Source organism: Nematolebias whitei, chromosome 5, assembly GCF_014905685.2.
Source record: "Nematolebias whitei isolate Nwh7 chromosome 5, NemWhi1, whole genome shotgun sequence".
Lineage (NCBI taxonomy): Eukaryota > Metazoa > Chordata > Actinopteri > Cyprinodontiformes > Rivulidae > Nematolebias > Nematolebias whitei.
The window spans coordinates 11,525,046-11,548,412 of NC_056502.1; the positions used below are offsets into that span (position 1 = coordinate 11,525,046).

Here is a 23,367-nt window from a genome sequence, read left to right on the forward strand (position 1 = left end):
TATATATATATATATATTAAAAAAAAGAGAAGACTTGCAATATGTAGACAAACATGCAACTTAAAGTACACCCTCACAATCACTCCCATGGTGAGCAGGGACAAGCAAACACAGAAAAAAAAGCACAAAGGAAAAGAAAAAACAAAAAAAAACACAAACAAAAGAAGAAGCCACCACCGTCTACGGCGTGGTCCTCTCTGCATCACGCTTTTCGCCCACATCCACTTTCTAAAAAAAAAAAACTGAGGTCAACAGCTTCCTGTATTCTCTCTCACTTTCACACCCTGGTCCATCATATATTCACTGCTCTCTTTACCTCTGGAGCCAATTCCTGTTAAACGCTCACTCTTCAACAAAATGCTCCAATCTCAACCCTCCCTGCAGATCATTCAGTTTCGTATGTGAGCCAACCCTGTTAAATGAATACTGTAACCATACAGTGGCCTTGTGAACTGCACGAGGATCAGCCAACAGAAGGAGGCGTGATGCTTCAAGGACCCTCCGCATAAAAGCTTCCTTCATGAAGGAGTCTGTTCTTTTGTCTGTGTGCATCACGACCCAGGCTTCTATTTTTGCACCGGAGATTGGATAAATGAAATTGCATATTTGCCTTGTGAGGCAAGACTCCCCAAGGACTGCAGAGAGACCACACCGTCTCTGCTTCCTGGTCACATGATTCCGGGTAAGTCAGGAAACCAGAGACCCAAACACCCCCGGTGACTTCTCCTTTCCGCCCCACAATAAAAATACACCAGCTGACGAGAAGAGAGGTTAAACTCGGGGCAATCTCTTCATAAACCAGCAAATATTGTTTCTCAGAACAGAGAGGGAAATGTGATTTGAAGGGCTTAAATAACCCATAGGTTATTAAAGAGTCAGAGTAAACACCTTTAGGCAGCAAACATTCATATGTGGCTCTTAATATATAAAAATTAAAAATAGCAAGTCATGTTACCTCAAAATAAATTGCCAATGACTCTGTAGAGTGATTTATGACATCCTGTTTTTGGAACAGTAGCTTTTTAAAAGAGAAAATCCTGTCTTTCTTGCATAAATGGTTGAGCTGTGTTGCATTGGTGTTTTCTCCAGAATGTTTGACAATCGGCGTAGGAAAAGTGCGGGGTAATGAATCAGTGTGCCTCTACGCCGACTGCAATTACACCACAGTGACTGTACACTTCGCACACATCTGGACTGGGAGAACAAGGAATCATAAAAGTGCAGCGTGTAGCGACTTCCCCACAAAAAAAGTTTTTGTAGGAATGGGACTGTATGAAAAAACTAAAGAGAGGAAAAGAGCATAGGGTAAATAAATGTTAGGACTATCTGTGTGAATGTGACTTGCACTACAGTGAGTCAGCTCGAAGCTATTGGGCCTTTGGCATGCCTCTCCTTTGTCTCCAGCTGGGACGGAGTGTTCTGCTCGTCTGATCCTCTCCCCACCACGCTCATCCCCTGGCCAAAACACTCTCCTATTTCATCACCACTGCCACTACTGCTTTTACTGCTGCTGGTAGTGGGGGTTCAGGCTGCAGATGCACAAGAATCTGAGTGTATATGCAATAAAACAGGCACAAAAACAAGTGCCAGTGGGGGTGACATTATATGCACATACTCAGACATTTTAATTTTGTGTGTGTGTGTGTGTGTGGGGGGGGGGGGGGTAGATGAGCTTTTATAGAAAAAGCACAATTATTATCACTTTATATCTGGTAGCAAAAATACTGAGTAAAGAAAGCTTTAAACTGCCAGCACACGTATCACTAACATGTGTAAATGGTGAAACAAAACCGTCATCACATTTATGTTTGTACCAACTTCAGTAGAGGCAATATTTATTAATTACAAATCCAACGTAATCTGCACTGTTGATTTGTCAGCATTGTTAGATGTGTACAAAGAATCTAAACACAATGGAAAACAACTAGTATTTTTACAGTGTAAATGCAGAACACAGACAAAGCAAAATGCAAGTAGAAAGGCCCAAAAAGACACGGGCCTCCTGTGTAGGCTACAGTGTAGGCTTGATATAATTCAAGCTAGGGTGAGCGTAGGAACTGTGTGTGTGAGTATGTGTGTGTGTATATATCAGATTTAGTCATCTAGTTCATCAAAATGACTCTTTGGTTGACTGGAAAGTGCCTCCACAGCTGAACACCATTTTGAACCAACATTTTTTATTTCTAATGCAAAATCTCGTTAATTTTATTCTAAATTTAAATTTTTATCTTAACTTCTTAAATACACACACCATCTCTTTCATGTACCCAATGCTTGATGTACAGTATACGTCACGGTTCGACTTTCACGGACTCACTCTTTCGCAAGTTTTCAACGTGATTGTACACTACACAGGATTGTCAACTTTAATATTACTCACATGATTGAGACGGTACGGGGGAAAAAAAAAAAAGTTAATGGGAGCGGATGGGAGTGGGAACCAACCAATAGTAGAAAAACCAAAAGAAACTTTGGACAGGCGCTGCCATTGTGTAGTTTTCTTTCAATAAGCCTCCACTGTAACGCAAGTCAAAAGAACTACACGGCCCAGAAGCCATCAGTGCTTCCGGCTGCTGCTTTCTGCTGAAACTCAAAGAACAGCAGTGGAGGGAGCAAACACTAAACAGAGAAACTGATGTGGTAAAAATAGATTTGTAGTATTTTCACTGGTGAGTACCCATATAAAATTTTGCAGTACTGTACAGTAAATATTCAAACTTTATTTAGACAGGTTAGTCCCATTGAGCCTTGAGGACTCATTTACAAGAGAGACCTGATTTCAACAAAGAATGATGACAACAATGGACAACAGCGCCAACAATAGACAATCATAAAAGAGGCATACAGATTATTATTATTTTTTTTTACAAATTAAAATAAGATTGCAAAAAAAAAAAAAAAGGTAGCAAAAACAGCTAGATTATAAGGCGAATGTAGAAAACTAAAAACAGGAACATGTCTGCATTGGTCCATGTCAGGAGTCCAACAGATGCTTAAAGCCACTTAGAGAGGTCAAGGTGGAGAGCTTCAGATCTTTTTGCGAGATATTCCAGGAAATATGCGCATGTTGTTAAAATTATGTAGGTTTAATAGTTTAGGAGATTGTTAATAACATTGCAAGAGTGTGGGAAGGGTTTATAAAGCCGTAATATATATTTATATATATTAAAATAAATATAACTTCCCTATTTCATAGATTTTCAACTACTGTCCCGGGGGTGTGTGTGTGTGTGTGTGTGTGGTTGGAAAGTAACCCCGTGATAAGCGAGGGACTTATTGGAAAGAGTTTACAAATGAGTCGTTTCCTGGTTGTGCATGTTCCATCTGAGCTGTAGCACCACCTGTGGTGGACTCAGCAGGGTCTTGTGTGGATTGTATAACCGTATAACTAACATCCCAACACTTTTCCACTAAGATCAAAGAAGAGACTTGCTCTTTGTTCTGTTCAGCACCAGAGTTCATTTTCAAACACCCAACCATGGGGAATAAATGATTTATCATTTTTCAACACACTGACAGCCTCAGACAGGAGGCCTGTAGGTCCCTACGAGTAGTCTCACTCTTAGCTGAAGAATGTGACCTCTGCCTGAGTTTAAAGCTTAATGCTTAGTGGCTACAGGCTGCTGGGGCCACTGAGACATCTTTCATATTACTGTGCAGACTAAAATGCCAGATCTTGCAAAAAAGGTGAGATTATTAACTGAACGCAGTCTTACCGTTTGTTCAGCACCATGTTTCCCAGCTTGAGATCTCTATGCACAATGTTTTTCTGCAGACAGGAAAAAGAGAAGGAAAAAAGAAAATACGATCACGTTGCGCTCAGTGAATCACTGGTACAATAAGTTCGTTTTTGGGAGTGGCACACGAGCTTGGGAAATGAGTAATCTGAAAAATGTGGAACCAACAAACAATAACAAAAGCATTTTCTCCTTCAGTTAACCAAAACCTCTGTAGAAAGCTTTCGCCATTGAGGAAAAACTGAACAGAAGCAGACCTATCACCTTTCTAAGGAGTAGTTGTCTTAGATTAGTCCATCAACGTGCACCTCTGACTTACTTTATGAAGGGCCTCCACCACACGCACCACATCGTAGAAAATGATGATGGCTTCACGCTCGCTCAGCCGTTTCTCCTTTATGACATAATGCTGGAGATTAATCAGATCTGCCGTCTTGTCACTGAAATCGTGCGCACACAGGCAGTCTAGTACAAGGCAAATTCGCTTCTTCATTTTGCGAACTTTGTTGGCCTCCATGTCTTCCACTATTTCATAGGCTCGATCCTGGTGAAAAACAAACGGCATGAAGGGTGAGAAGCAAATTTCAAAAGGACAGAATCATTTGTAAAATTTAGATGCACTTTCAGTCAATATCCATTTGAGAACTTGTGAGGCGTCCACAAATACATCGAACAGAGTGGATTTGTTCTCTGAACTAAAGGATCAAGCAAACTTTTCCACATCAGAAAGACAGATTCAAGGATGGCGGCCGTCATTCAACAGCCTTTATGCAGCTGCCATGAGAAGACATTTGCCCGACCACAGTGAGTGGTTTATAAAAAGACAAAAAGGGTAATTTCTACTGTTCAAACTCAGAGTCCCCACTTTCTGTACTGACTTTTTACATCAGTTGACGTTTTGTTTTCTTAGCTGTAGCGAGCACCTTTGAAAGAAAACAATATGAACTGACAGTGTAGCTCCACTATAATATTCTAATCAATACTGCAAGCCTAAGTGATTCAGGGCTCAATGGTGCTATTCTGAGAGCACCAACAGAGTGAAATGGACAGGATGTGAATGAAATACAGAGTGAGAGGGATGATGGAACAATAACAAAGTTACAGAAGGCAGATGGGATGGCAAGTGAGGGGGGGGGGGTTCATTATGAATGGATGAGGATGTGAACAAAGAATGTCTGCAGATAAATATAGCTTTTAATGATACATCCACATTTCTGTTAGTCAAGCAGCTGGCGTGACTCGGCTGATAAGATAGTGCCGTTTCTTGCACGAGCGCAGTGAAAATTTACTCGAAAGTGAAAATTAAGCGACAGAAACTTTTCCAAAGGGATTCCATTCCCAGATCAATCTCAGTTGCACAAATATCACCCTCACTGTATCGAGTAACGCACCAGAAACAATGACATGCTCTTTTTTTTAAACCACAATAGTATTTTCTTAATATCTTGCAAATATCCACTCACCTGGAAGAGGCCATGATGGTGCACCACCCCATCCTGGTTGTGCAACAGAGAAAGCAGAGAATATTCTGTGTGCAGCAGCATCTTGCCCTGTCTCTCCTCCTGAGTCTCCCCTGCAGAGTCTACTCGCTCCTCCAGTGTCAGGATCTGACAACAGAGCAAACATTAGATCACAAGGGGAAAAAAAGATTTAAACAAAAGGACAAAAATGTTTTATGTGCTATACAGGCCATCTTAAATTATTTTTCATGACAACATGAGCTGTATCTGAAAAGAATGAAGTGAAAAAATAGTGTGGACACGGCACATCAGAAATGAACTGAATCTCAATGTGATCTCCGTAGTTACATTTTGTGTAAAGTAGTTTCCTCTGTTCATTTCTCTCCTACTATTGCTTTAGAGGGCTGTGAAAAGGCGTTGGAAAATCCCAGCAAAGACACAGTCTGGATAATGTTCTGTTGTTTGTGCCAGACTTGAAAGAGGGGCAATAAAATCTACACTGAAAAAGGTTAAAGGTTCAAAAGTCCAATGGGATATTATAGCTTTTGTTTTGACTGACTTGCTTGATTTATTTATTTTAAATTATGTGAATAAGTGAGCAAAACTAAACAAAGTGCTGTTCCCGATGGACTTACTTTGAGCTGATAGAAATCATCTGTGCCATCTTTTCTGGCCAAACACTGAACTATGCTCGGCACCGGTGAATTGCCCAGGCGAGGTCCTGCAAGGGAAAGAGAAGGAACAGCTGCTTGACCAAAAGGCAGTCTGAACGCCTGAGCATGTGCTCCCACCGCTCATTTAAAGGCTGCATGTGCATTTACCCATTAACACCACATGTGCAATGTTAGGTTTTTTGTTTGTTTTTTTTGTACCGGGCAATGCAACTAGTTAAAAGTTTTGGTGCAGAAACAAACACATTTCAGACTATGAGAAAGAAAAATTATTTCCAGAGCAGGGGGGGGGGGGGGGGGGAACTCGCCCTAACACAGACCTTTTCTGGCCGGTGTAATGGGGATCAGCCAAATTCTTCAAATTCTTGTCTCAAGCATGCTACAATATACTCACATAAGCATTCTACATCTCACACAAGGTTTTCCCAAATATACTGAACTCTTGTACAGGTTACACATGGCAACAATGCATATGACTTAGGTTATCATCGACACAAAAATGTATGAAAATATGCATTTTCTTCTAATTATTATATATAAAACTTTAATGGAAAATTGATGGGCGAACAGAACTAGATTTCGTACCAAGGACGAAGGGACCGGCTCTCTTGGCGTTACTGCCAGATATCCCAGGACAGTGCAGCTTGCTGGCCCTGCCCGATGTCTCTCCAGCTCCCCTCTCTGAAGAGCGTCGTTTGGACATCCTGGAGCGCTAAAGGGAAACAAATCTGATTAGTTCATGGGATAAAGGTAGTCAAGTAAAAGGGAAAGCAGACATCACATGACTGTAAAGACAAAATCTAAATGCTTGACCAAAAAAAAGGACAATTGACAATCTGGAATCAAGACCAGGACAAACAAGGTTGTGGAGATAGTGATCAGAGAACAGAGGAGAAAGGAGGTAAAGTTCAGGGCAGCTCCACCCAGCCCATTTTAAAGATCCCTCCCCTCACATTTACACACCTCTGTGTTAATGTGAGGCCATTACAGTTCCATTTAGAATAATGGCTGCTGGTGTCAAGGGTAACACCAAAGATTCAATCTCTCGAACAAGCTAGTGTAAGGGACACAATCGATTTCAAAATGAGCACATTCGCATGCGAACCAGTGGCACAAGGACAAGATTTGCTAAACAGAAGCCTTTAGATTTAAATCTTTAATCCTTAGCTTTCCCCAAATCAGTGGACATGGGTTTAGAAAAACCATTGGGACTCTTAATCTGCATGTTTTATCTGAAAATCTGCACAGAATTTGTGCAGCCAGCTTGTCACTCTGCAGACTCTGAAAAGGGAATACATGTTTTAAAAAGGGTGAAACGTAAAAATACAAAGCCGATGCACTGTGATGAGAAAGTACACTTGCGTGCCAGAAGAACCAGTGACCGTGTGACACATTGTCAATAAATGCACTACTTAAACTGATGCGAGAGATGCCATTTACCTCACAGAAATCAGAGCGAGAGGTATGCTGTTTACTGATACCACGTTCCTATGTGATGAAATGCCATCTGTTTCCCGTAATAGGGAAGTAGAGCCACGAACTGAGAGGAATGAATCATTCTGCTGCCATCCCAAGTTTTCAATAGGCTTAAATACCTAAATGCTCAGTTTATAGAACCATGCAAGTACAATGAAAACATTAAAAAGGGACATATCTAAAACCATGGGATAGCTGAAGCGTGCATATTTTTGTTCTGGTGAGAAAAAACTGTGCAAATCATTAAATCTCACTAGCAAAGAATAAAAAGAAGAATATTCACAAAATTACATTCTGAAAAATATATCTATAGTACCGGCATCTTAAAATGTAACTGAATATTTAGTTTTTAATCAATAAACAACGTCCCTGTTACAAAATCAGTCATGTGCAGCTCGCCAGTTGGCATTTTTGGGCACAGAATAGACAGGACAGTTGGCAGCCAGTGAGGGCTAGTATGAATTCTCACTTCCACAAGGCTTTTTGTGATCCCAGACAGCAGACGGTGTCATCATCGTGTCTCTCGCCCATCTGTCTCCATCTCCGCTAGTCATCACCCACTGAGTCTGATGAGTTGAGGTTTTCTGACAGCATTAATGGCACAAGGCAGAGTGACACAAAGTCATGCTGCAAATAGTAAGAGGGTGTCTCACTCCAGAGGATACAAAGAGGTGGATAATCAGGTAATGCAATTCATGAAGCTCCTGGTTGGGGGAATAGGGTTCTTGACACGGATCGTGTGGTTTATCGTGCCGCCAGAAAAACATGTCTAGATTGTTAGTTCAGTGCAAGGAAGGCAGCTTGACTGACTCATTCACATAAAATGATACAAACATACAGCAAACAAACCCAAGGCTATTCATCTACCAAGTAAAAACCAGCTGCAGTGTTGGCAGCCGCCCTCAAACGAATGTAAAAAGCAAAAGGTCGATGTAACCAACGACTGCACACTGACCTAAATGACATCAGCTTGATGACAGCGCACAGCTATCGTTTTCTGACACTGCTGTGTGTCTCTGCACAGCCACTGGTCTGACAAGCAAGACTGCCTCTCTCGACTGTACTGGAGGGAGGACGAGAACAGATAAAGCCTCTGAATCATATCACACGAAGAAAAAAAAAAATGAAAAAAGAAGCAGAGACACGCTTTGCCAGTGCCCACGAGAAATGTGGGCGCCTTTAAATAGTATCAGAACAAAACAACCACGTAGGTGTCTCAAGATCCACCCAACCAGACTTCGTGCCATTTGTCTGGCTCTGCAAGAAAGAGGATTTACTGCAAAAACATTTTAAAAAATACAATAAAAAAAGATCAAAAGGGTGGAAGCAGCAAGGCAAATGAAAATGATCCAAACAGCAATTGAGGAAAAAATACATTTCTAAACAGATGAACTAATGACTCCACAAGTGGATTGAAAATAAAGTGTTTTTTTTTTTTTTTTTTAATGGAAATAATCTGCTGCAGACAGTATTCACAGATAACTAGATGCACCATATCAGAACGCCCTTGACCACACGACCACGCTTTGGACACAAGGTCACGCTGCAAACCAAATGAAAACATTTAAAAAGGCGAGCTGTCAGTGGTTCATTGCCTTCTCATTCGCGTCATCAAGACCTGGACACTGTTCTGGCAGCAAGCAGAGCAAACTCCTGGAGGAAAACGCTGACATGACGCCTTGCAACTTGGGACACAAGCAGTCCAAGCAGCAGATTGATCATTAATTTATGCATCAGCAGAAATTTGGTCTTTAACAAACGCTGCACCCAATGCACCACTGTGTGCGTAAATCACTCACTTGACACCATTTTTGACAAACGTAATTTGTCGCCTTATTGCGACAGTGGAGCTAATTCAACTCGGCGGCTAACAGCTTCGAGCGTAGTCACACAAAGGGACACACACGGGGAGTTGGGCTTCCAGCGCAAACCGTATAAAGGAACCGTTAGCAAAATTATGTGTACTTTTAAATGTACTACCGTGTACTCGAGAGGTTTTTAATGTAACTGGTGGCGAGCGACACCAGCTAACGCAAAGCTCGAGTCTGTAGTAGAGTAGCCGGGGAGGCCATTTAAACAAAGTAGGTAACGTTACAGCTGGTTAGCAGTGTCAGAAAAGCCTCGCTTACCTCGAGCCAAAACCGCCGGTTAAAATCTGCCTTGACGCCTTAAAACACAGACATTTCTTGGATGAACGCCGTGGTGGGTGTACGGAGCTTCTCGCTTAGTCAGAAAAGACCACAAAGACCGGCTTTCCGGGGGTTGTTTAGCCTCTATTGCAGAAATAAGCAATTAAGGAAAAGCCTCCGCTGATCGCATCTTTCCACAGCGACAGCGCCACCTGACAACGGAAATGACGCACACGCAACGCTGATTGACAGCCACGATCGACCAATGACAATCGTCGGATCTCAGGCCTAACGGTCCCGCCCTGATGATGAAATTCTTTGCATAATAAAAAGTTGCTAAATGAAACCATGACATCATGGTAGTCGCGTTGTAAATTTGAACACTTGAAAAGTTATTTTAACGAGCTGCAATAAAAGGACGATTTGTAAATGCACACAGAGGAAAAGTAAATATCAAACGCAAATACTTAGGAAGCACACCAGAGAACTTCTTTCAGAGGCAGCTGCTAACATTAAATCAAGCCACAACAAATGTTAACGTCATAAACTCACCATGACATAAAACTGCAAAGACTCAAAATGACTGGTAGGCACTTTACAGTAAAACAACACATTTCACCAAGAGATTATATGGATTAAACAGTTTTTTATGCTTTTTTGCCATCTTATTTTAATTTGTAAAAAAAAAAACAAAAAAAAAACTGTATGCCTTTTTTTAATTGTCTATTGTTGTCATCATTCTTTGTTGAAATCAGGTCTCTCTTGTAAAGGAGTCCTCCAGGCTCAATGGGATTAACCTGTCTAAATAAAGGTTGAATGAAAAGATGGAAATTAATCAGACAGTTAAAGATGAAATAATAAAACACAGACTCAAAATCACAACAAACTGCACAACAACCACAGTAAAACTCAAAATGAAGTACATTTATTTATGCTTTTAGTCATTTTGTCCCTTTCTCAGATTCAATACCTTGCTATCTTCATGTTGAGATTGCAAGTTTGCACCTGCAGAGGCCTGCTGGTTTTTAATCTATTCATGACAAAAAACCGTTTCATATCACTAAAAATATCAAAATATTTAGCAATTTAAGTGTAACCTTTGTATTTTTTTTTCATTTAGCCTTTATTTATCCAGGTTAGTCTCATTGAGCCGCGAGAACTCATTTTCAAGAGAGACCTGTTTTAGGGAGCACATGGTGGGGGTTAAGGGCCTTGCTCATGGGCCCAGAGTGGGGCGAATGAGGGTGGGGGCAAGTGTGGGTGTTTCACCTACCCCACCCACAATTTTGATGTTGTCGGGGCGTGAACCGGCGATCTTCGGATCACAAGCCCACCTCTCTAACCTCTGCGCCACCACTCCCCAAAAGGTGTAACCTTCGTATAACTTTCCATTTTATGACTTTGGTGCTAAAAAAACCCAAAAGTAAATTCAAACAAAAAAATTGAAGCTGATATTTGAAACGTATCAGCAATTCATCCATCTTTTTTTTTTTTCTACTCGTTTCTTTCTTTCCCGGTCACAGGCAGCTTGTGCCTCTCTCCAGCAGTCACTCCGTACATTCTGGACAGCTCACTAGTAGAAAATTCAGCAACATTTTTTAATGAGATAAACACAATATTGCTTCTCATTCAGGTAAACTATATGAACGAGTGAAACTACATAACTGTGTTTGTTACTTTATCAGACTGATTACATTACATCATTGAAACAGTGTTCAAATTGTTCTAAATGAGTATTAAAATGAATTTACTCAGATTTTATGCAGGTTTCTGCAACACAAAACAGCCTGAACTCACCATATAGTCATTCTGCTCCTCAGTTTCGTTGCAAGCACACCTTACAGTGACTGACATTTTGCTAGGCCCACCTAAATTGCTAATTTAGTTTAACTGAATAATCCTAAATTCCACCCACAGTTACCAGTTTCAGCTAGTGGGCAGATTTGACAGACAGAGAGGGCAACTTAAATGGCAGAGCTTTATTTTGAGTTGCACAAGTCTTCCTGTCTTGACTCAGCAGAGCACATGCCCCCAGCCACATAAAACACAATCAGACTGTGGCTTTTTAGTGTCTCTTTAAAGAGGAAATTGAGTCATTTCGAAAATGCAGGGTCTGTGAGAAAAACATCCGACATGTTAGGAGCCAAACCGAGTGTACTTGTGTAAATTAATTGACTTGGTGGCGAGTACAACTCTTTCCTTAGAAGAGGTTTTCCCACTTTGCTTTGAATATATTTTCAAGAAATTGCAAAATCACAACAAATTATATTTGGGTTCAAGTTACTTAAAAAAATAAAACTTACATTAGAAAGGTTTCACAATGCAAAAAGTTTTTTTTGTGTGCTAAATTGAATAGGTTTTGCAGGACGCCTGGCCTGAGCTCTGGTTTCTGTTTGTTTTGTAATTGGACTGTGTCCTCAGGGCACCAAGTCTTTCTTTTTGTGCTGGTGAAGAAGACCTCATCAGATTCCTCCTCCTTCTCCTGCCCCAGATCAGTTCAGAGAAGTGTCTCAGCATGTTTGCTGCTATGGTATGCACCGAGTTCATGTAGTGTGGCTGACTGCAAAGGTGCAGACAAGTTTGCTTTGACTCATAAGCTTTTCAAACACAACATAGTGTCCGTTAGTAATTATTGTTGCTATGGCGATTCTCCTGTAGGTACAACTTGAAGGTGGTTGATGTGTTCCTTTATTAGTGATTTGGTTTGGTTGTTTGCACTAAATACAGGAGAGAAAATACACCTGACAAGTTTTTTTCTGCATTTGTGTAGCTCTGCAGTACTGTGAAAATGGAATTGGAGAAAAATGGATCAAAAGAAGGCATTTATCACTTTTTGCTTTAACACAAGTCTGTCACATTAAAATACACATTTGATTAAAAACAAACACTTGCATTATTGCAGAAAATCAGACAGCGCCCTCTTCTGTTATACCACATGAATTACAACAAACTTCACACCAGCACTGTGGTGCAGCTGCTTACATTGTTGCCTCACAGGAAGGTTATTGATTTGACTCCCAGTGGAGACATTTCTGTGAGGAGTTTGCATATTGCCCTCATGCCTGGGTGCACTTCAAAGTACTTTTTTTTTTAACCTCTGGGTAATTAGCACCTGAAGGTAGCAGGGCAATAATGTTGGTGTTTGTAACATTAGTAAAATACTTAATCAAGCACTGGATGGATTTTAATATAAAAGGAAATACCGGTAATCATTGAATGTTGGATGATCGAATCCAGGTCGAGGGCCTTTCTGAGTGGAGTTTGCATGTTCTCTTCGTGCATGCGTGGGTTTTCTCCACAGACCAAAAACATGCATGTTAGGCTGATTTGGAACGATAAATTGTCCCTAGGTGTGACAGCGTTTGTCTCTGTGTGTCCCTGTGATGGACTGGAGACCTGTCCAGGGTGTCCTCTGCCTCTCGCACAGTGATGGCTGGACATGGGTACCAGTGACCCCGGCGACCCAAAAAGGAAGAAGCAGGTAAAGATAACGGATGGATGGATGTTCAAAACTTTCTTTATTTATTGAAAATACTAAATTACACATTCAATAACTTATCAGTAGCAATAGCAATATTTCCTTATTCACAAAATAAATAAAATTTGCAATAAAAATATTTACATATTACAGTTTCTTATATTGCTTTGCTTTGTTTTACAACAGTGTAGCAGTTCTAAACCTCATTTCAACATTATTTGACATCACAGGGTAACGGGATTGTTTTTAAGTACCGGCAGGTTTGCTAAATTTTTGTATTCTTTGACAATAAAAATGCAAAGTGAAGAGCAAACATTTATTATTAAAATAAATATTTAGGGGAGTTCAAACAAAAAAGAAGAGCACTTGGGTTTTCTTCAACACTCCCACCCTTCTGTTTACCCACTTGTTCATCAGAATATAAAGTTAACAATTCCTTGTTTCACCATGTGTAAAGATATGTCTGAGATCAGGACAAAACATAAAGAACCATGAAACGGTGGGCTAGAACTCCCCAAATCCAAAAATGTACATAAAATATGTATATAAAAACATGTGTTTTTAAGTGTTATTTCAGTTGATGTTTTGCTAATACCACGTACATGCGATATACACCTGCTATAGAACTTGCTGAAATAAACTTTCAGTTTAGAGCTAGCATGAAATGACACTTTAGCACAGTTTGGATCTCAGGTCTGAACACAATTGTTGTTGTTTTTTAATAAAAATGCAGCCGTATATTGCCATCTGTCATCATTAGCATCTTAAAAACCCACAAGATTAAAGTCTTACGGCTGTGTGGGAGCCTGCTGCGAGGTATTTGCAGGTACAGACTGATCCTCTGTAGTGTAGACTTTTAATGACGCACCGTGTACAACCTCTTGGGCCATTCTGTCACGGCGACCAGGTCACAGACCGTCCATCATAGATAAAAGGTCTTCTCCTTTGCTGCTGGAGCTGGGAGATTGATCTTCAGACTCTGTGAATTCTCCCATGATCTTGGCCAACTCTGCATTGGTCTGCTGGTCCTGAAAGACAACATGATCAACCAGTCATTAAGTCAAAGAGGTAATCACAAGGACTTGTATCCTATTACAGTAAATCCTTTTAAATAAGTAAATCCTCAGATTCTAGATCAATGATTGTACGCCACTCTTGTGGGTTGCTTGTAAGTAGTAGTCTTTGAGGTTGACACGTTGGGGTTAATGCATGCCTCAAAGTCTTTGCTAAGTTTAGCAGAATAAGATTTATGAGAACTTGTAAAAAAGCCTATCCCAAGGGCCTCATGATTAAAACAAAGCCGGGCACAATCTCGAAAACTGTTTCTAACCCTACTTGCATGCAGTTCCCATCAGGATCAGCTTTTTTGTAATTTAATCTGTTGTAAAATTCAAACTAATATAAAACAAACACTGGACACGTTCTTTTCTAAACAGGTTTTATTTTTTACCTTTGTTGCTTGGATGTTTATGATTCCATACGAAAGCTCGTCAGGTCTGGATATAAATGCTTCTCTGTCATTAAACAAGAGTCAAAATGTGAGTTTTATTTCATTTAAATACATTTCAAAGCATTTCTTTTTCACTTAGGCCATAGTAGAAGTTCAGTTTAATCAGGCGCACCAATTATTAGGACACTTACTCTTCTTCTTCATCTGTGGCAAAGAGATTTACCCGAAAGCCACATTCTGTGTTTCCCGTTTTCTCAACTTCTAGGCCTCCCATTAACCTGGCCAACAGATTTAGTTCCTCTTTGGCCAGGGGGTTCGGAGCAGCGCTGACCTGTTGACAGACAATGGTTTATTCACTTCGGCAAAATTGCAGTTTAAATTGCTGTAATTTAGTTTCCGTTCCTGATGATGAAAAATTAATAATAGATAATCAAACTGTCAACATCTACACATGCTATGTACTGTACACATTGCATGAAGGCCCCTGTTAAAAATTGTTTGAATGTTTGTTTTTTTTATGTTCTAAAATTCAATGTTTCACCTTTGTGTGCTGAGCAGAATTTTTAGACGTGCCAGACATGTGTGTCTCAACAGGGCGGCTAATGCTGTACCTGGATGGAAGGATGACAAGAAGAACATGAGCAAATGTCAGAGTGATCATTAAAACAACCAGAACATAATTTATTTACAAGGCAGTACAAATAATGGGGGATAAATCAAATTTAGTACTTCATGGTCTAACAAAAATAATTTGTTTATCCAAAAGACTTCATACGTGTTATTAAAACCTTCTGTAAGTTATTCATAGAACAATAAGAGAAAATTATGCATAATTACAGATTTATCCAACTTTTTAGATGGGGAGTGATGTCAGCACTCAGACCAGTTCCCAGTTTTTAATTAAGTGTTTTGAAAATTATCTTGGTTAGATGATAATTTTCTATAATTAACTCATTAGGCTGTCACAATCAATCAACTAACAGAGCACAAACATAGTAAAACACATCCACCATTTTCTTACATGTTTGTGCCAAGTTTGGTAACCCGATCTCCAAAAATCTCAAAGGATCCTTCTCGAAGTGCCGAAGTGTAGTTTCCTCCATTGCTGAACTGCAGCCTGGTTAGCTCCTCGCCAGTACAGCTAAAAATCCTAAAATTAAACAAAAAGCACAATTCAGATAAGAAAGCTCTCATGCTTTGATACAAAGCAAATGTTGGCTATGAAAAAAAAGCACCCACTTCTTTTAAGTTGAGGTTTAAACTCAACAGTTTAATATAAGCTAATGTTTTGATCAAATATAAAATTGAGCAAATTCATTTTTTCAATTACTCAAGCTTAACATACAACTTATCTAAAATTATAGGTTTAAAGATGGTTCAACAAAACCTCTTTAATGCAGTTAGCTGCAGAGAGACAACCTTAGCATGATCTTAGCTCTCAGGCTCTTTGTTTTAGTCTTTTAGCTACACAACCACAACACTAAGATCAGTGTATTACCGTATTAAGCCAGGAACCTGCGTTCCAGGAGGCACAGGACCACTGGTGGGAAGCACAAACCGGCCATTTGAGTTCTGAACTTTATCTTTTAGGAAAATAGACACCTGTTAGAAAAGAAGGCAATAAAAGAAAGTCGTGGAGTAAATACCTAAAATAAGATAAAAAAAAACCATCTTACAAACACACTAATGATGAAAGGTGAACTGACCCTTATATGCATGTCTTGAAAGAAGATGAGAAGCGTTTGTCGGATCAGTTGGAATTCACCATTAGACATGGGTGTATACATCTGAAAAAGTCATTTTGTTTGCAAATATGTGCAGATATGTTTTTTTTTAAAAGATACATTACACATTTATTGTACTGACAAATTTTCTTTCTCTCAGTCGCACAAAAATCTTTTCTCATTTCTCATTACCGTAACATTATGTACAGTATGTAGCTGGATTAGATGGCTTCTTCTATTAGACATTTTATAGACATCCTGGTCAAAGAAATATAGTTTTGTAAATCCTGCCCGAGGACCAGCAATGAACCACCTGCTCTGAGTCTACGTCTGGTTTATTGAACACACCTAAGCTTGCATAACTAATTTTTAAAAATCTTTCTCAAACATATAGAGGTTTTCTACCTTTTATTGAAAAATTATATGTTTTGTTTGTTTTAATTACAAACAAATAATCTTGTACACTGCAGAAAAACAGGTTAAGTAAAATATGCCAGTCACAATCTATGATGATAAAACCCCATATTTTATACCTCTATGAGCTGTAGGTAAGTTTCATCAACCTGACTGAGAATGCCCGCTGTATCTTTCACAAAGTCTTTGATTGCATCCATGTGGTTGAAGGAGACCAGCAGGATGTCTTTAGGGCGGGAACACAGAAGCACTTGGTATTTGAAAGCCATGGTCATCAAGTCATAGAGCTGTGCAGAAGAAATACGTTATCTCACTTTCTTGATTATTAAAATATATATAAAAAAACATTCAGTTATGTGATAAACAGTAGAGGGAGCCATATGCAGTGCACAAATGTTAGTTCTCTGTCGTTTTAGTGCATAATATAGCTAGTTGAAAGAGGAAATTGTGGCAGAGTGTAGATTTACCAGAAACAGATAGCTATTGACCAAACACCACTCTACACACTACAATGAAAACACAGTAAAAATCATGCATTTATACGCTGCCTGGCCAAAAAAAAAAAGTTGCCACCAAAAATAAAAAATAAAAAAGGTCACACACTAATATTTTGTTGGGCCGCCTTTAGCTTTGATTACGACATGCATTCACTGTGACATTGTTTCAATAAGCTTCTGCAATGTCACAAGATCTATTTCCATCCAGTGTTGCATTAACTTTCCACCAAGATCTTACATTGATGACTAGACACTAGGCATGATGGGTGCATCACTTCACCTGCCTCTCTTCTTACCCTGATGCGTCCATCACTCTGGAACAGGTTAAATCTGGACTCATCAGACCACATGACCTTCTTCCATTGCTCCAGAGTCCAATCTTTATGCTCCCTAGCAAATTGAAGCCTTTTTTTTCCCAGTTAGCCTCACTGATTAGTGGTTTTCTTAAGGCTACACAGCTGTTCAATCACAATCCCTTGAGTTCCCTTTGTATTGTGCGTGTGGAAATGCTCTTACTTTCATTATTAAACAAAGCCCTGAGTGTTGCTCTTGTTTTGCTTTGATTTGATTTCACCAAATGTTTAAGTGATCACCAATCACAATCACTCAGGATTTTTTTCGGGCCGCATTTCTTCCTCGAAGACGATGGGTCCCCACTATCCTTCCAGTTTTTAATAATGTGTTGGACAGTTCTTAACCCAATTTTAGTAGTTTCTGCAATCTCCTTAGATGTTTTCTCTGCTTGATGCCAATGATTTGACCCTTCTCAAACAGACTGACATCTTTTCCACGACCATGCGATGTGTCTTTCGACATGGTTGTTTAAGAAATGAGAATCAACTCATTGCACCAGTTGGGGTTAAATAACTTGTTGCCAGCTGAAAGATAATCGCCCATGCAGTAATTATCCAATAGGAGGCTCGTACCTATTTGCTTAGTTAAATCCAGGTGGCAACTTTTTTTTTTGGCCAGGCAGTGTACTTGTCCATGAAGAAATGTGATGCGAGTAAATGAACAAAACAAACCCAAGCCTTACCTTGTCCATACTAGCCTGATTGAGTCTCATTATGGAAGCATGAGCCAGCCTGTCAAACACAGTCCGCAGGGCCTTTTTGGAGTAAAGCTCCTGCGGCTTGAAAAGCTCCTCCAGGAACTTTTTGTTGAACATGGTGGTGATGATGTCATTCATAACTAGTCAGGACAACCAGCACAACAGAAAGTCCACAAAGAAGTGACTTAAATTAAACAAATTTACGTTTGACAGAGCAGACTCAGAAGCAGGAGCTTATGCACTCTAGTCTACAGATTTGCCAAAACCCTTCCATCCAGAACTTCACCCCACAGATCAAAGCAGCAGCACGGCCACCAAGCTACCACAGCCCCATGAATACTTATCAGTTTAAGTAATGGCAACATAAAATGTAGTAAGACCTCATTAAAGTAAAAGCATACATTGGGATCTGAGGGAGATTTCATGAGTCGCAAAATTTAGGCATGTTACGTTTATACAATAAAGGACAACAAAACGTGAAGTTTGTGGCAATTAAGTGAGCTTTTCTGTGACTCGGGTCAGTTAACGATTGGTGCAGAAAACAACCGCAGGGTCTTACCTTTGAGTTAGTCTGAGCATGAGGTCTCAACTATTGCCAAGTTTACAAAAAAAAAACACTACTGTTCAGTGTGTGGCTTTCCAGCTAAAAGCCAAAGCAGAGCAAAGAACTACTAATGCACAAGTGCATGATTATACTGAATCTTGTACTAATACCTCTCTTCCTGTCCTCCTCTTTCCAGGTGGCTACTGTGGAACGTTTATGAATTAAAAGAAGATGCACAAACAAACTTGTGTTCAAAAACCAGAAGGTTATTATATCTCAAGTGTGTGTGTACGTAACGTATTGTAGTAGATAGCTTAATGTAAATTAGTCCAACTCGGGCTATCCCTTTTTTTTAAAGATTTAAAAGAGCATGTTAATGCAGGTAACATACCATCAACATCAATTCACTAATTGAGTGATTATTGAGTAAACTTGTTAAAACACAATTAAATAACCTATTACGTGATGTTAAACCTTGACTTCTTTTTATGTAAACTTTTTTCTTAATTCACTAAACTTACCAAAATGTAGTAAACCAAGAAAGTGACGAAGGTAAATATGACCTTCCCGTGGTTTAACATTTCTGCAGCACTTAGTGGGTGATGTGTGTTAGCAGAATAATTAGCTGCTGAGGCTAAGCTAACTACCTTTCTTAGCTTTGTCAGCGGGTATATTCTGAGCTCGAAGCCGCTGGTCCAGGATGTACAGCATTTCGCCGCCGAGATTAATAAAGAGCAGCGGCAGGGTCCTTGTAGACATGATGGTATTTGGAGTGTCGAGTGTTCTCAGATAAATAGTAGCCGCTAACGGGTTGCTTTAGTATCGCCTCTGTCTGTTTGGTAAAGCCTCCTCTGGTTGCCAGGTCACGGAGGAAACGACCAATCACAGCGTAGTGACGTCAAGACGTACAAATTAATGAAGCGGACGGACGCAGCGTAGCTTCAGCGCTTTTGTCTCACACGGAAGAGCCACGGATAATTGTGAAACAATCCTAACGCGGTTTCAAAGTACTGTATTATTATCATTACACAAACACTACATAATGATAATAACGATAATGTTTTTGCCAGTGTCTGTCTGTTAGCAAAATAGTTCATGAACCACAGCAATATTTTAAATATTTTAATAAGTGACCACAATATAGCCAATAAAAACATAAAATTAGCTATAATTTAGCCTGTTTGACAAAAATTGGGCTAAAATTTGGTGTAGTTGTAACCGAGTCAACCCCAATACTCATTGTGCAAGAAATTTGCATAAAACATTAACTATTGGTCTCAAACCTGTTTGTCTGTTAGCAAAATATCTACCACTGGACGGACTTTAATAGACTTTTAGAAAATATTGGAAGCACAGCAACTTTGTAACTTTTAGGGTCAGTCAAATTCAACAAGGCAGCCACAGTTAATCCACAATAACTAAGAGAAAATAGTTATAATTCAATCAATTTTTACAAATTTACTCAAATTTGATGTAGAAGTAAATGAGGCATTCCAAAAACATACTTTGAGTCTTACAACTTGCCTTATTGCATGAGATTGCATGTAAGAATTCACAGTAAAAATACATTTTTTAAATTAAAAATGAATTTTATGTAAGCAATGTGGTTAAAAACCTGAATGTTCATACAAAGGCATTGTACTATGGTGTACTATTGCTGTCTGTCTCACAACAAGTATAAAACATTTCTGATACACTTCTAAGCACTTTTCATTTGAGATGATGATGTCACTCAAATTTTAAATCAGAAGGTAAATCAGTACAAATTGCACGCAAACTAAAATTAAACAAATATAATTTAGCTCAGCTGTAGGAAGATGATAACTGCATGTAACCTGAAATGAACTTGTCTGTTATAGTACTGGCATCCCACAACCTATAGTCTCATTTTGGCATCAGTTCTTTGGTCCACAAACTAATAGGAATGTGTTGATTCCAAGTACAAGTTTAACTTGCAATTAACAGATCGCCAAATATAATTTTAAAAAGAAACATTTTACCATGTCAGAATGACGAGCTTTTAATTTACAGAAATTACCTTTAAAATCCTTAAAGTGAAACCATCAGAGCAACAAACATCATTTTTCATGCTTGCATAAAGCTGATTCCATTATTAAAATAGTTTCTTTCTTAACACAACTGAAAATTATTGCATTTAAGAAAGTTTTCGTTTCAGTTTCGGTGTCATCAAAGCACAATTAATTGATATACCTTAACATTTAGAGTTATATAGTTTCACACACCTATATGGTAATAAAATAAACAGAAACAATACATTTTAGATTTATGCTTAGTTCAAAAAGTCACAAGGCTTGATTGTTATAATCGATGTGTTTGGACGATGCAATTTATTTATAGCAATGCAAATTGTGCTTTCGATTTGATCAGCTTCCCTGTCTTTGTTTTCAATATGAGCTACTGTTGAAATCAACAATTCACTTCCACGACAGCAGGACGTCCTCGAATGTGGTTACAGTGAAATTTCTCCATTCCTGATGCGAATTTCTCTCGCCATACGGCACGTTTCACAAGGGCTGCAAAAGAAAGTCATGAGGGCGTCGTTGCATATTGTCCCCTGTGGTAAAAAAAAAAAAAAAAAAAAAGAACAAATAATCACGAAACAGGAACATTAATGAGTGAAGAAATGTGTTGCAAGTCTGATTTGTTAATTTTACAGAACACGCAATATTTCTTGTTTGTGAAATCTCAGTATTTCTTAAGAGCTGGAGAAAGAGATTGAGCAAACTTACCTGAATCCCATACGTCAGTCTCATATGAGTCCTCATGGCAGTCATCCCTCCTGGCAAACAACCCAAGCAGCAGTTTTCTCCATACTTATTTGCTGTGTAGCAGCTCAGAGCAATTGGGCAGCAAAAACCAATAGCACCTAAAGATGGAGACGTATTCTCTTCAGAAACGTTGACAGAGAAGAGAAAATCCTTCTGGAGCTAAAACCTCACCAGTATGTGAACAGATTATGAGATTGTACTCACAGACCAGACAGTCACTGCAGCAGGAACACAAGCCGGTGCTCCAGTCTCCGGTCTGGACATTCGTCCCATAGCCGCCTGCGCCGGGCTGATGGGTGACCACTGGGTTTGACATCTGGACCACTCGATCTGCTGGTTTTTATTTAGCTGCCCAGTAAAAAAAAAAAAAAAAACACATTCAGGTGTTAACACTGAAGAGAGGAGGTTGTTCTGCAGGAGGGAGGAGAGATGAGCACACATCTTTCCATGCATGCATTAAAGCTTAGGACAGAATAAAGATACTCCCATGTTCATTTGCATCTGAATTTATGTGTTTGTCATAACATGTTCTATCGCTTCACATTATTATAATTTTTTAATCAAATCATATTTATTGATATAACACATTTAAAAGCAATTGTCGTTGGCCACAGTGCTAAAAGCAACAAATTACAACGAACAAAAACTGTTAAAACATACTTGTATACTCACTAGCTTTTAATACAGTATGGGAGTTGACTTTTTTGTCTTCTATTTTTTAATGTTTTTGTTGTACGTTTTTATGGTCTCCTGTTTTTGTATCGTCCTCTTACTACTTGTATTATGTGCAGCACTTTGACAATGACAGTTGTTAAAGTGCTATATGAATACATTTGATTTGAAAAACACGACAAGACAAAATAAAACCAATAAACTGAACTAAAATAATGTCAACTCTTATGCTGTAGCAAAAGTCAGTGAGTACAAATGTGTCTGACGAAGTGACTTAAAACCATTCAGAGCTTGTCTGATCTGAAGGAGCTGCTGGTTCCAGGAGGAGCAACAACTGAAAAGGCATGATCACCTCTGTGGACCAGCCTGAACCTTAGGACAACTCAAAATGTCCTTTGAGGTATTTCCCCAATTAATACACAAATTTTAGATCTGCTTAATTTCTCTCTAATGAATGGTTATGTACCACAGTGCTTTAAGGTTGCTAAAAATAAACCTTTACTTAAGAAACATAAACTTGAATCAGGAATCCTAGCCAATTATAGACCTATATCTAATCTAACTTTCATCTAAAACATTCTAGAGAAAATAGTTTCAGGTCAGTTGCGCAAACATCTACCAAAAAAAAAAAAAAAAAAAAAAAATCAGTTTGAAGAGTTTCAGTCAGGGTTTAGAGCTCATCAAAGCACAGAAACAGCACTGTTGAAAGTTACTAATGAGATTCTCATGGCTTCTGACAATGGACAGGTGTCTACACTGGTCCTGTTAGACCTCAGTGCTGCATTTGCTGATCACAATATTCTACTACAGAGAGTGGAATATGATACTGGGATTACAGAAACAGCTCTAAATTGGTTTAAATCATATTTATCTGAAAGATTCCAGTTTATAAATGTAAATAATTAGTCTTCTTCTTACACTAAAATTAGTCATGGAGTTCCTCAGGGTTCAGTGCTTGGACCAATATCATTTACTTTATGCTTCCATTAGGTAAAGTTATCAAACAGCATGGGATCAATTTTCATTGTTATGCTGATGATACACAGTTATATTTGTCCATGACGCCCAATGAATCCAATCAGCTACTTAGACTACAAGCATGTCATGAAGACATAAAAACATGGATGACCCTTAATTTTCTACTTTTGAACACAGACAAGATTGAGGTTTTGGTTTTTGGACCTGATCTTAGGAATCCATTTTTCAGTCTTTCACCAACTCTAAATGGCATTAATTTGGCCTCCAGCTCTAATGTTAAAAATCTTGGTGTAATTT

General features: G+C 39.0%; 3 protein-coding genes across 3 annotated transcripts in view; all 3 read right to left on the bottom strand.

The window, feature by feature from the left end:
* Positions 1-9,687, bottom strand: part of stk40 (serine/threonine kinase 40) — a 14,933-nt gene extending 5,246 nt beyond the window's left edge. Inside the window, exons 1-6 of the mRNA XM_037676830.1 lie at positions 9,474-9,687; positions 6,454-6,580; positions 5,833-5,918; positions 5,201-5,344; positions 4,057-4,281; positions 3,717-3,769 (exon numbers count right to left, since the gene is read on the bottom strand). Coding sequence (XP_037532758.1) covers positions 3,717-3,769; positions 4,057-4,281; positions 5,201-5,344; positions 5,833-5,918; positions 6,454-6,571 — 626 coding nt within the window. The 5' untranslated portion in view covers positions 6,572-6,580; positions 9,474-9,687. The remainder of the gene's footprint in view (positions 1-3,716; positions 3,770-4,056; positions 4,282-5,200; positions 5,345-5,832; positions 5,919-6,453; positions 6,581-9,473) is intronic.
* A 3,958-nt stretch (positions 9,688-13,645) lies between these two features.
* On the bottom strand, positions 13,646-19,390 carry oscp1b (organic solute carrier partner 1b). The gene is made up of 10 exons (XM_037676831.1): positions 19,279-19,390; positions 18,073-18,227; positions 16,659-16,826; positions 16,108-16,188; positions 15,900-16,003; positions 15,423-15,551; positions 14,943-15,012; positions 14,593-14,732; positions 14,402-14,465; positions 13,646-13,979 (listed from the first exon to the last, which is right to left on the bottom strand). Exons 1-10 carry the CDS (start codon positions 19,388-19,390, stop codon positions 13,860-13,862), a joined length of 1,143 nt encoding a protein of 380 aa, XP_037532759.1. The 3' UTR covers positions 13,646-13,859.
* A 1,576-nt stretch (positions 19,391-20,966) lies between these two features.
* On the bottom strand, positions 20,967-21,736 carry LOC119409926 (cornifelin-like). Its single transcript, XM_037676832.1, has 3 exons — positions 21,625-21,736; positions 21,382-21,518; positions 20,967-21,206 (listed from the first exon to the last, which is right to left on the bottom strand). Exons 1-3 carry the CDS (start codon positions 21,734-21,736, stop codon positions 21,102-21,104), a joined length of 354 nt encoding a protein of 117 aa, XP_037532760.1. The 3' UTR covers positions 20,967-21,101.
* Positions 21,737-23,367: the final 1,631 nt, after the last annotated feature.

Bases quoted from the DNA above. Each gene is read 5' to 3' on its own strand.
- oscp1b (XM_037676831.1), bottom strand. From the start codon at position 19,390: ATGTCTACAAGGACCCTGCCGCTGCTCTTTATTAATCTCGGCGGCGAA. The intron at 16,004-16,107 runs GTCAGTTCACCT...CTTTTCTAACAG, and splicing joins TTCAAGACATGCATATAAGG to GTGTCTATTTTCCTAAAAGA. The intron at 15,013-15,422 runs GTAAGAAAATGG...CCTTCCATCCAG, and splicing joins ACCAAACTTGGCACAAACAT to GTACAGCATTAGCCGCCCTG.
- LOC119409926 (XM_037676832.1), bottom strand. From the start codon at position 21,736: ATGTCAAACCCAGTGGTCACCCATCAGCCCGGCGCAGGCGGCTATGGG. The intron at 21,519-21,624 runs GTGAGTACAATC...CTCCATCTTTAG, and splicing joins CTGCAGTGACTGTCTGGTCT to GTGCTATTGGTTTTTGCTGC. The intron at 21,207-21,381 runs GTAAGTTTGCTC...TTTTTACCACAG, and splicing joins GACTGACGTATGGGATTCAG to GGGACAATATGCAACGACGC.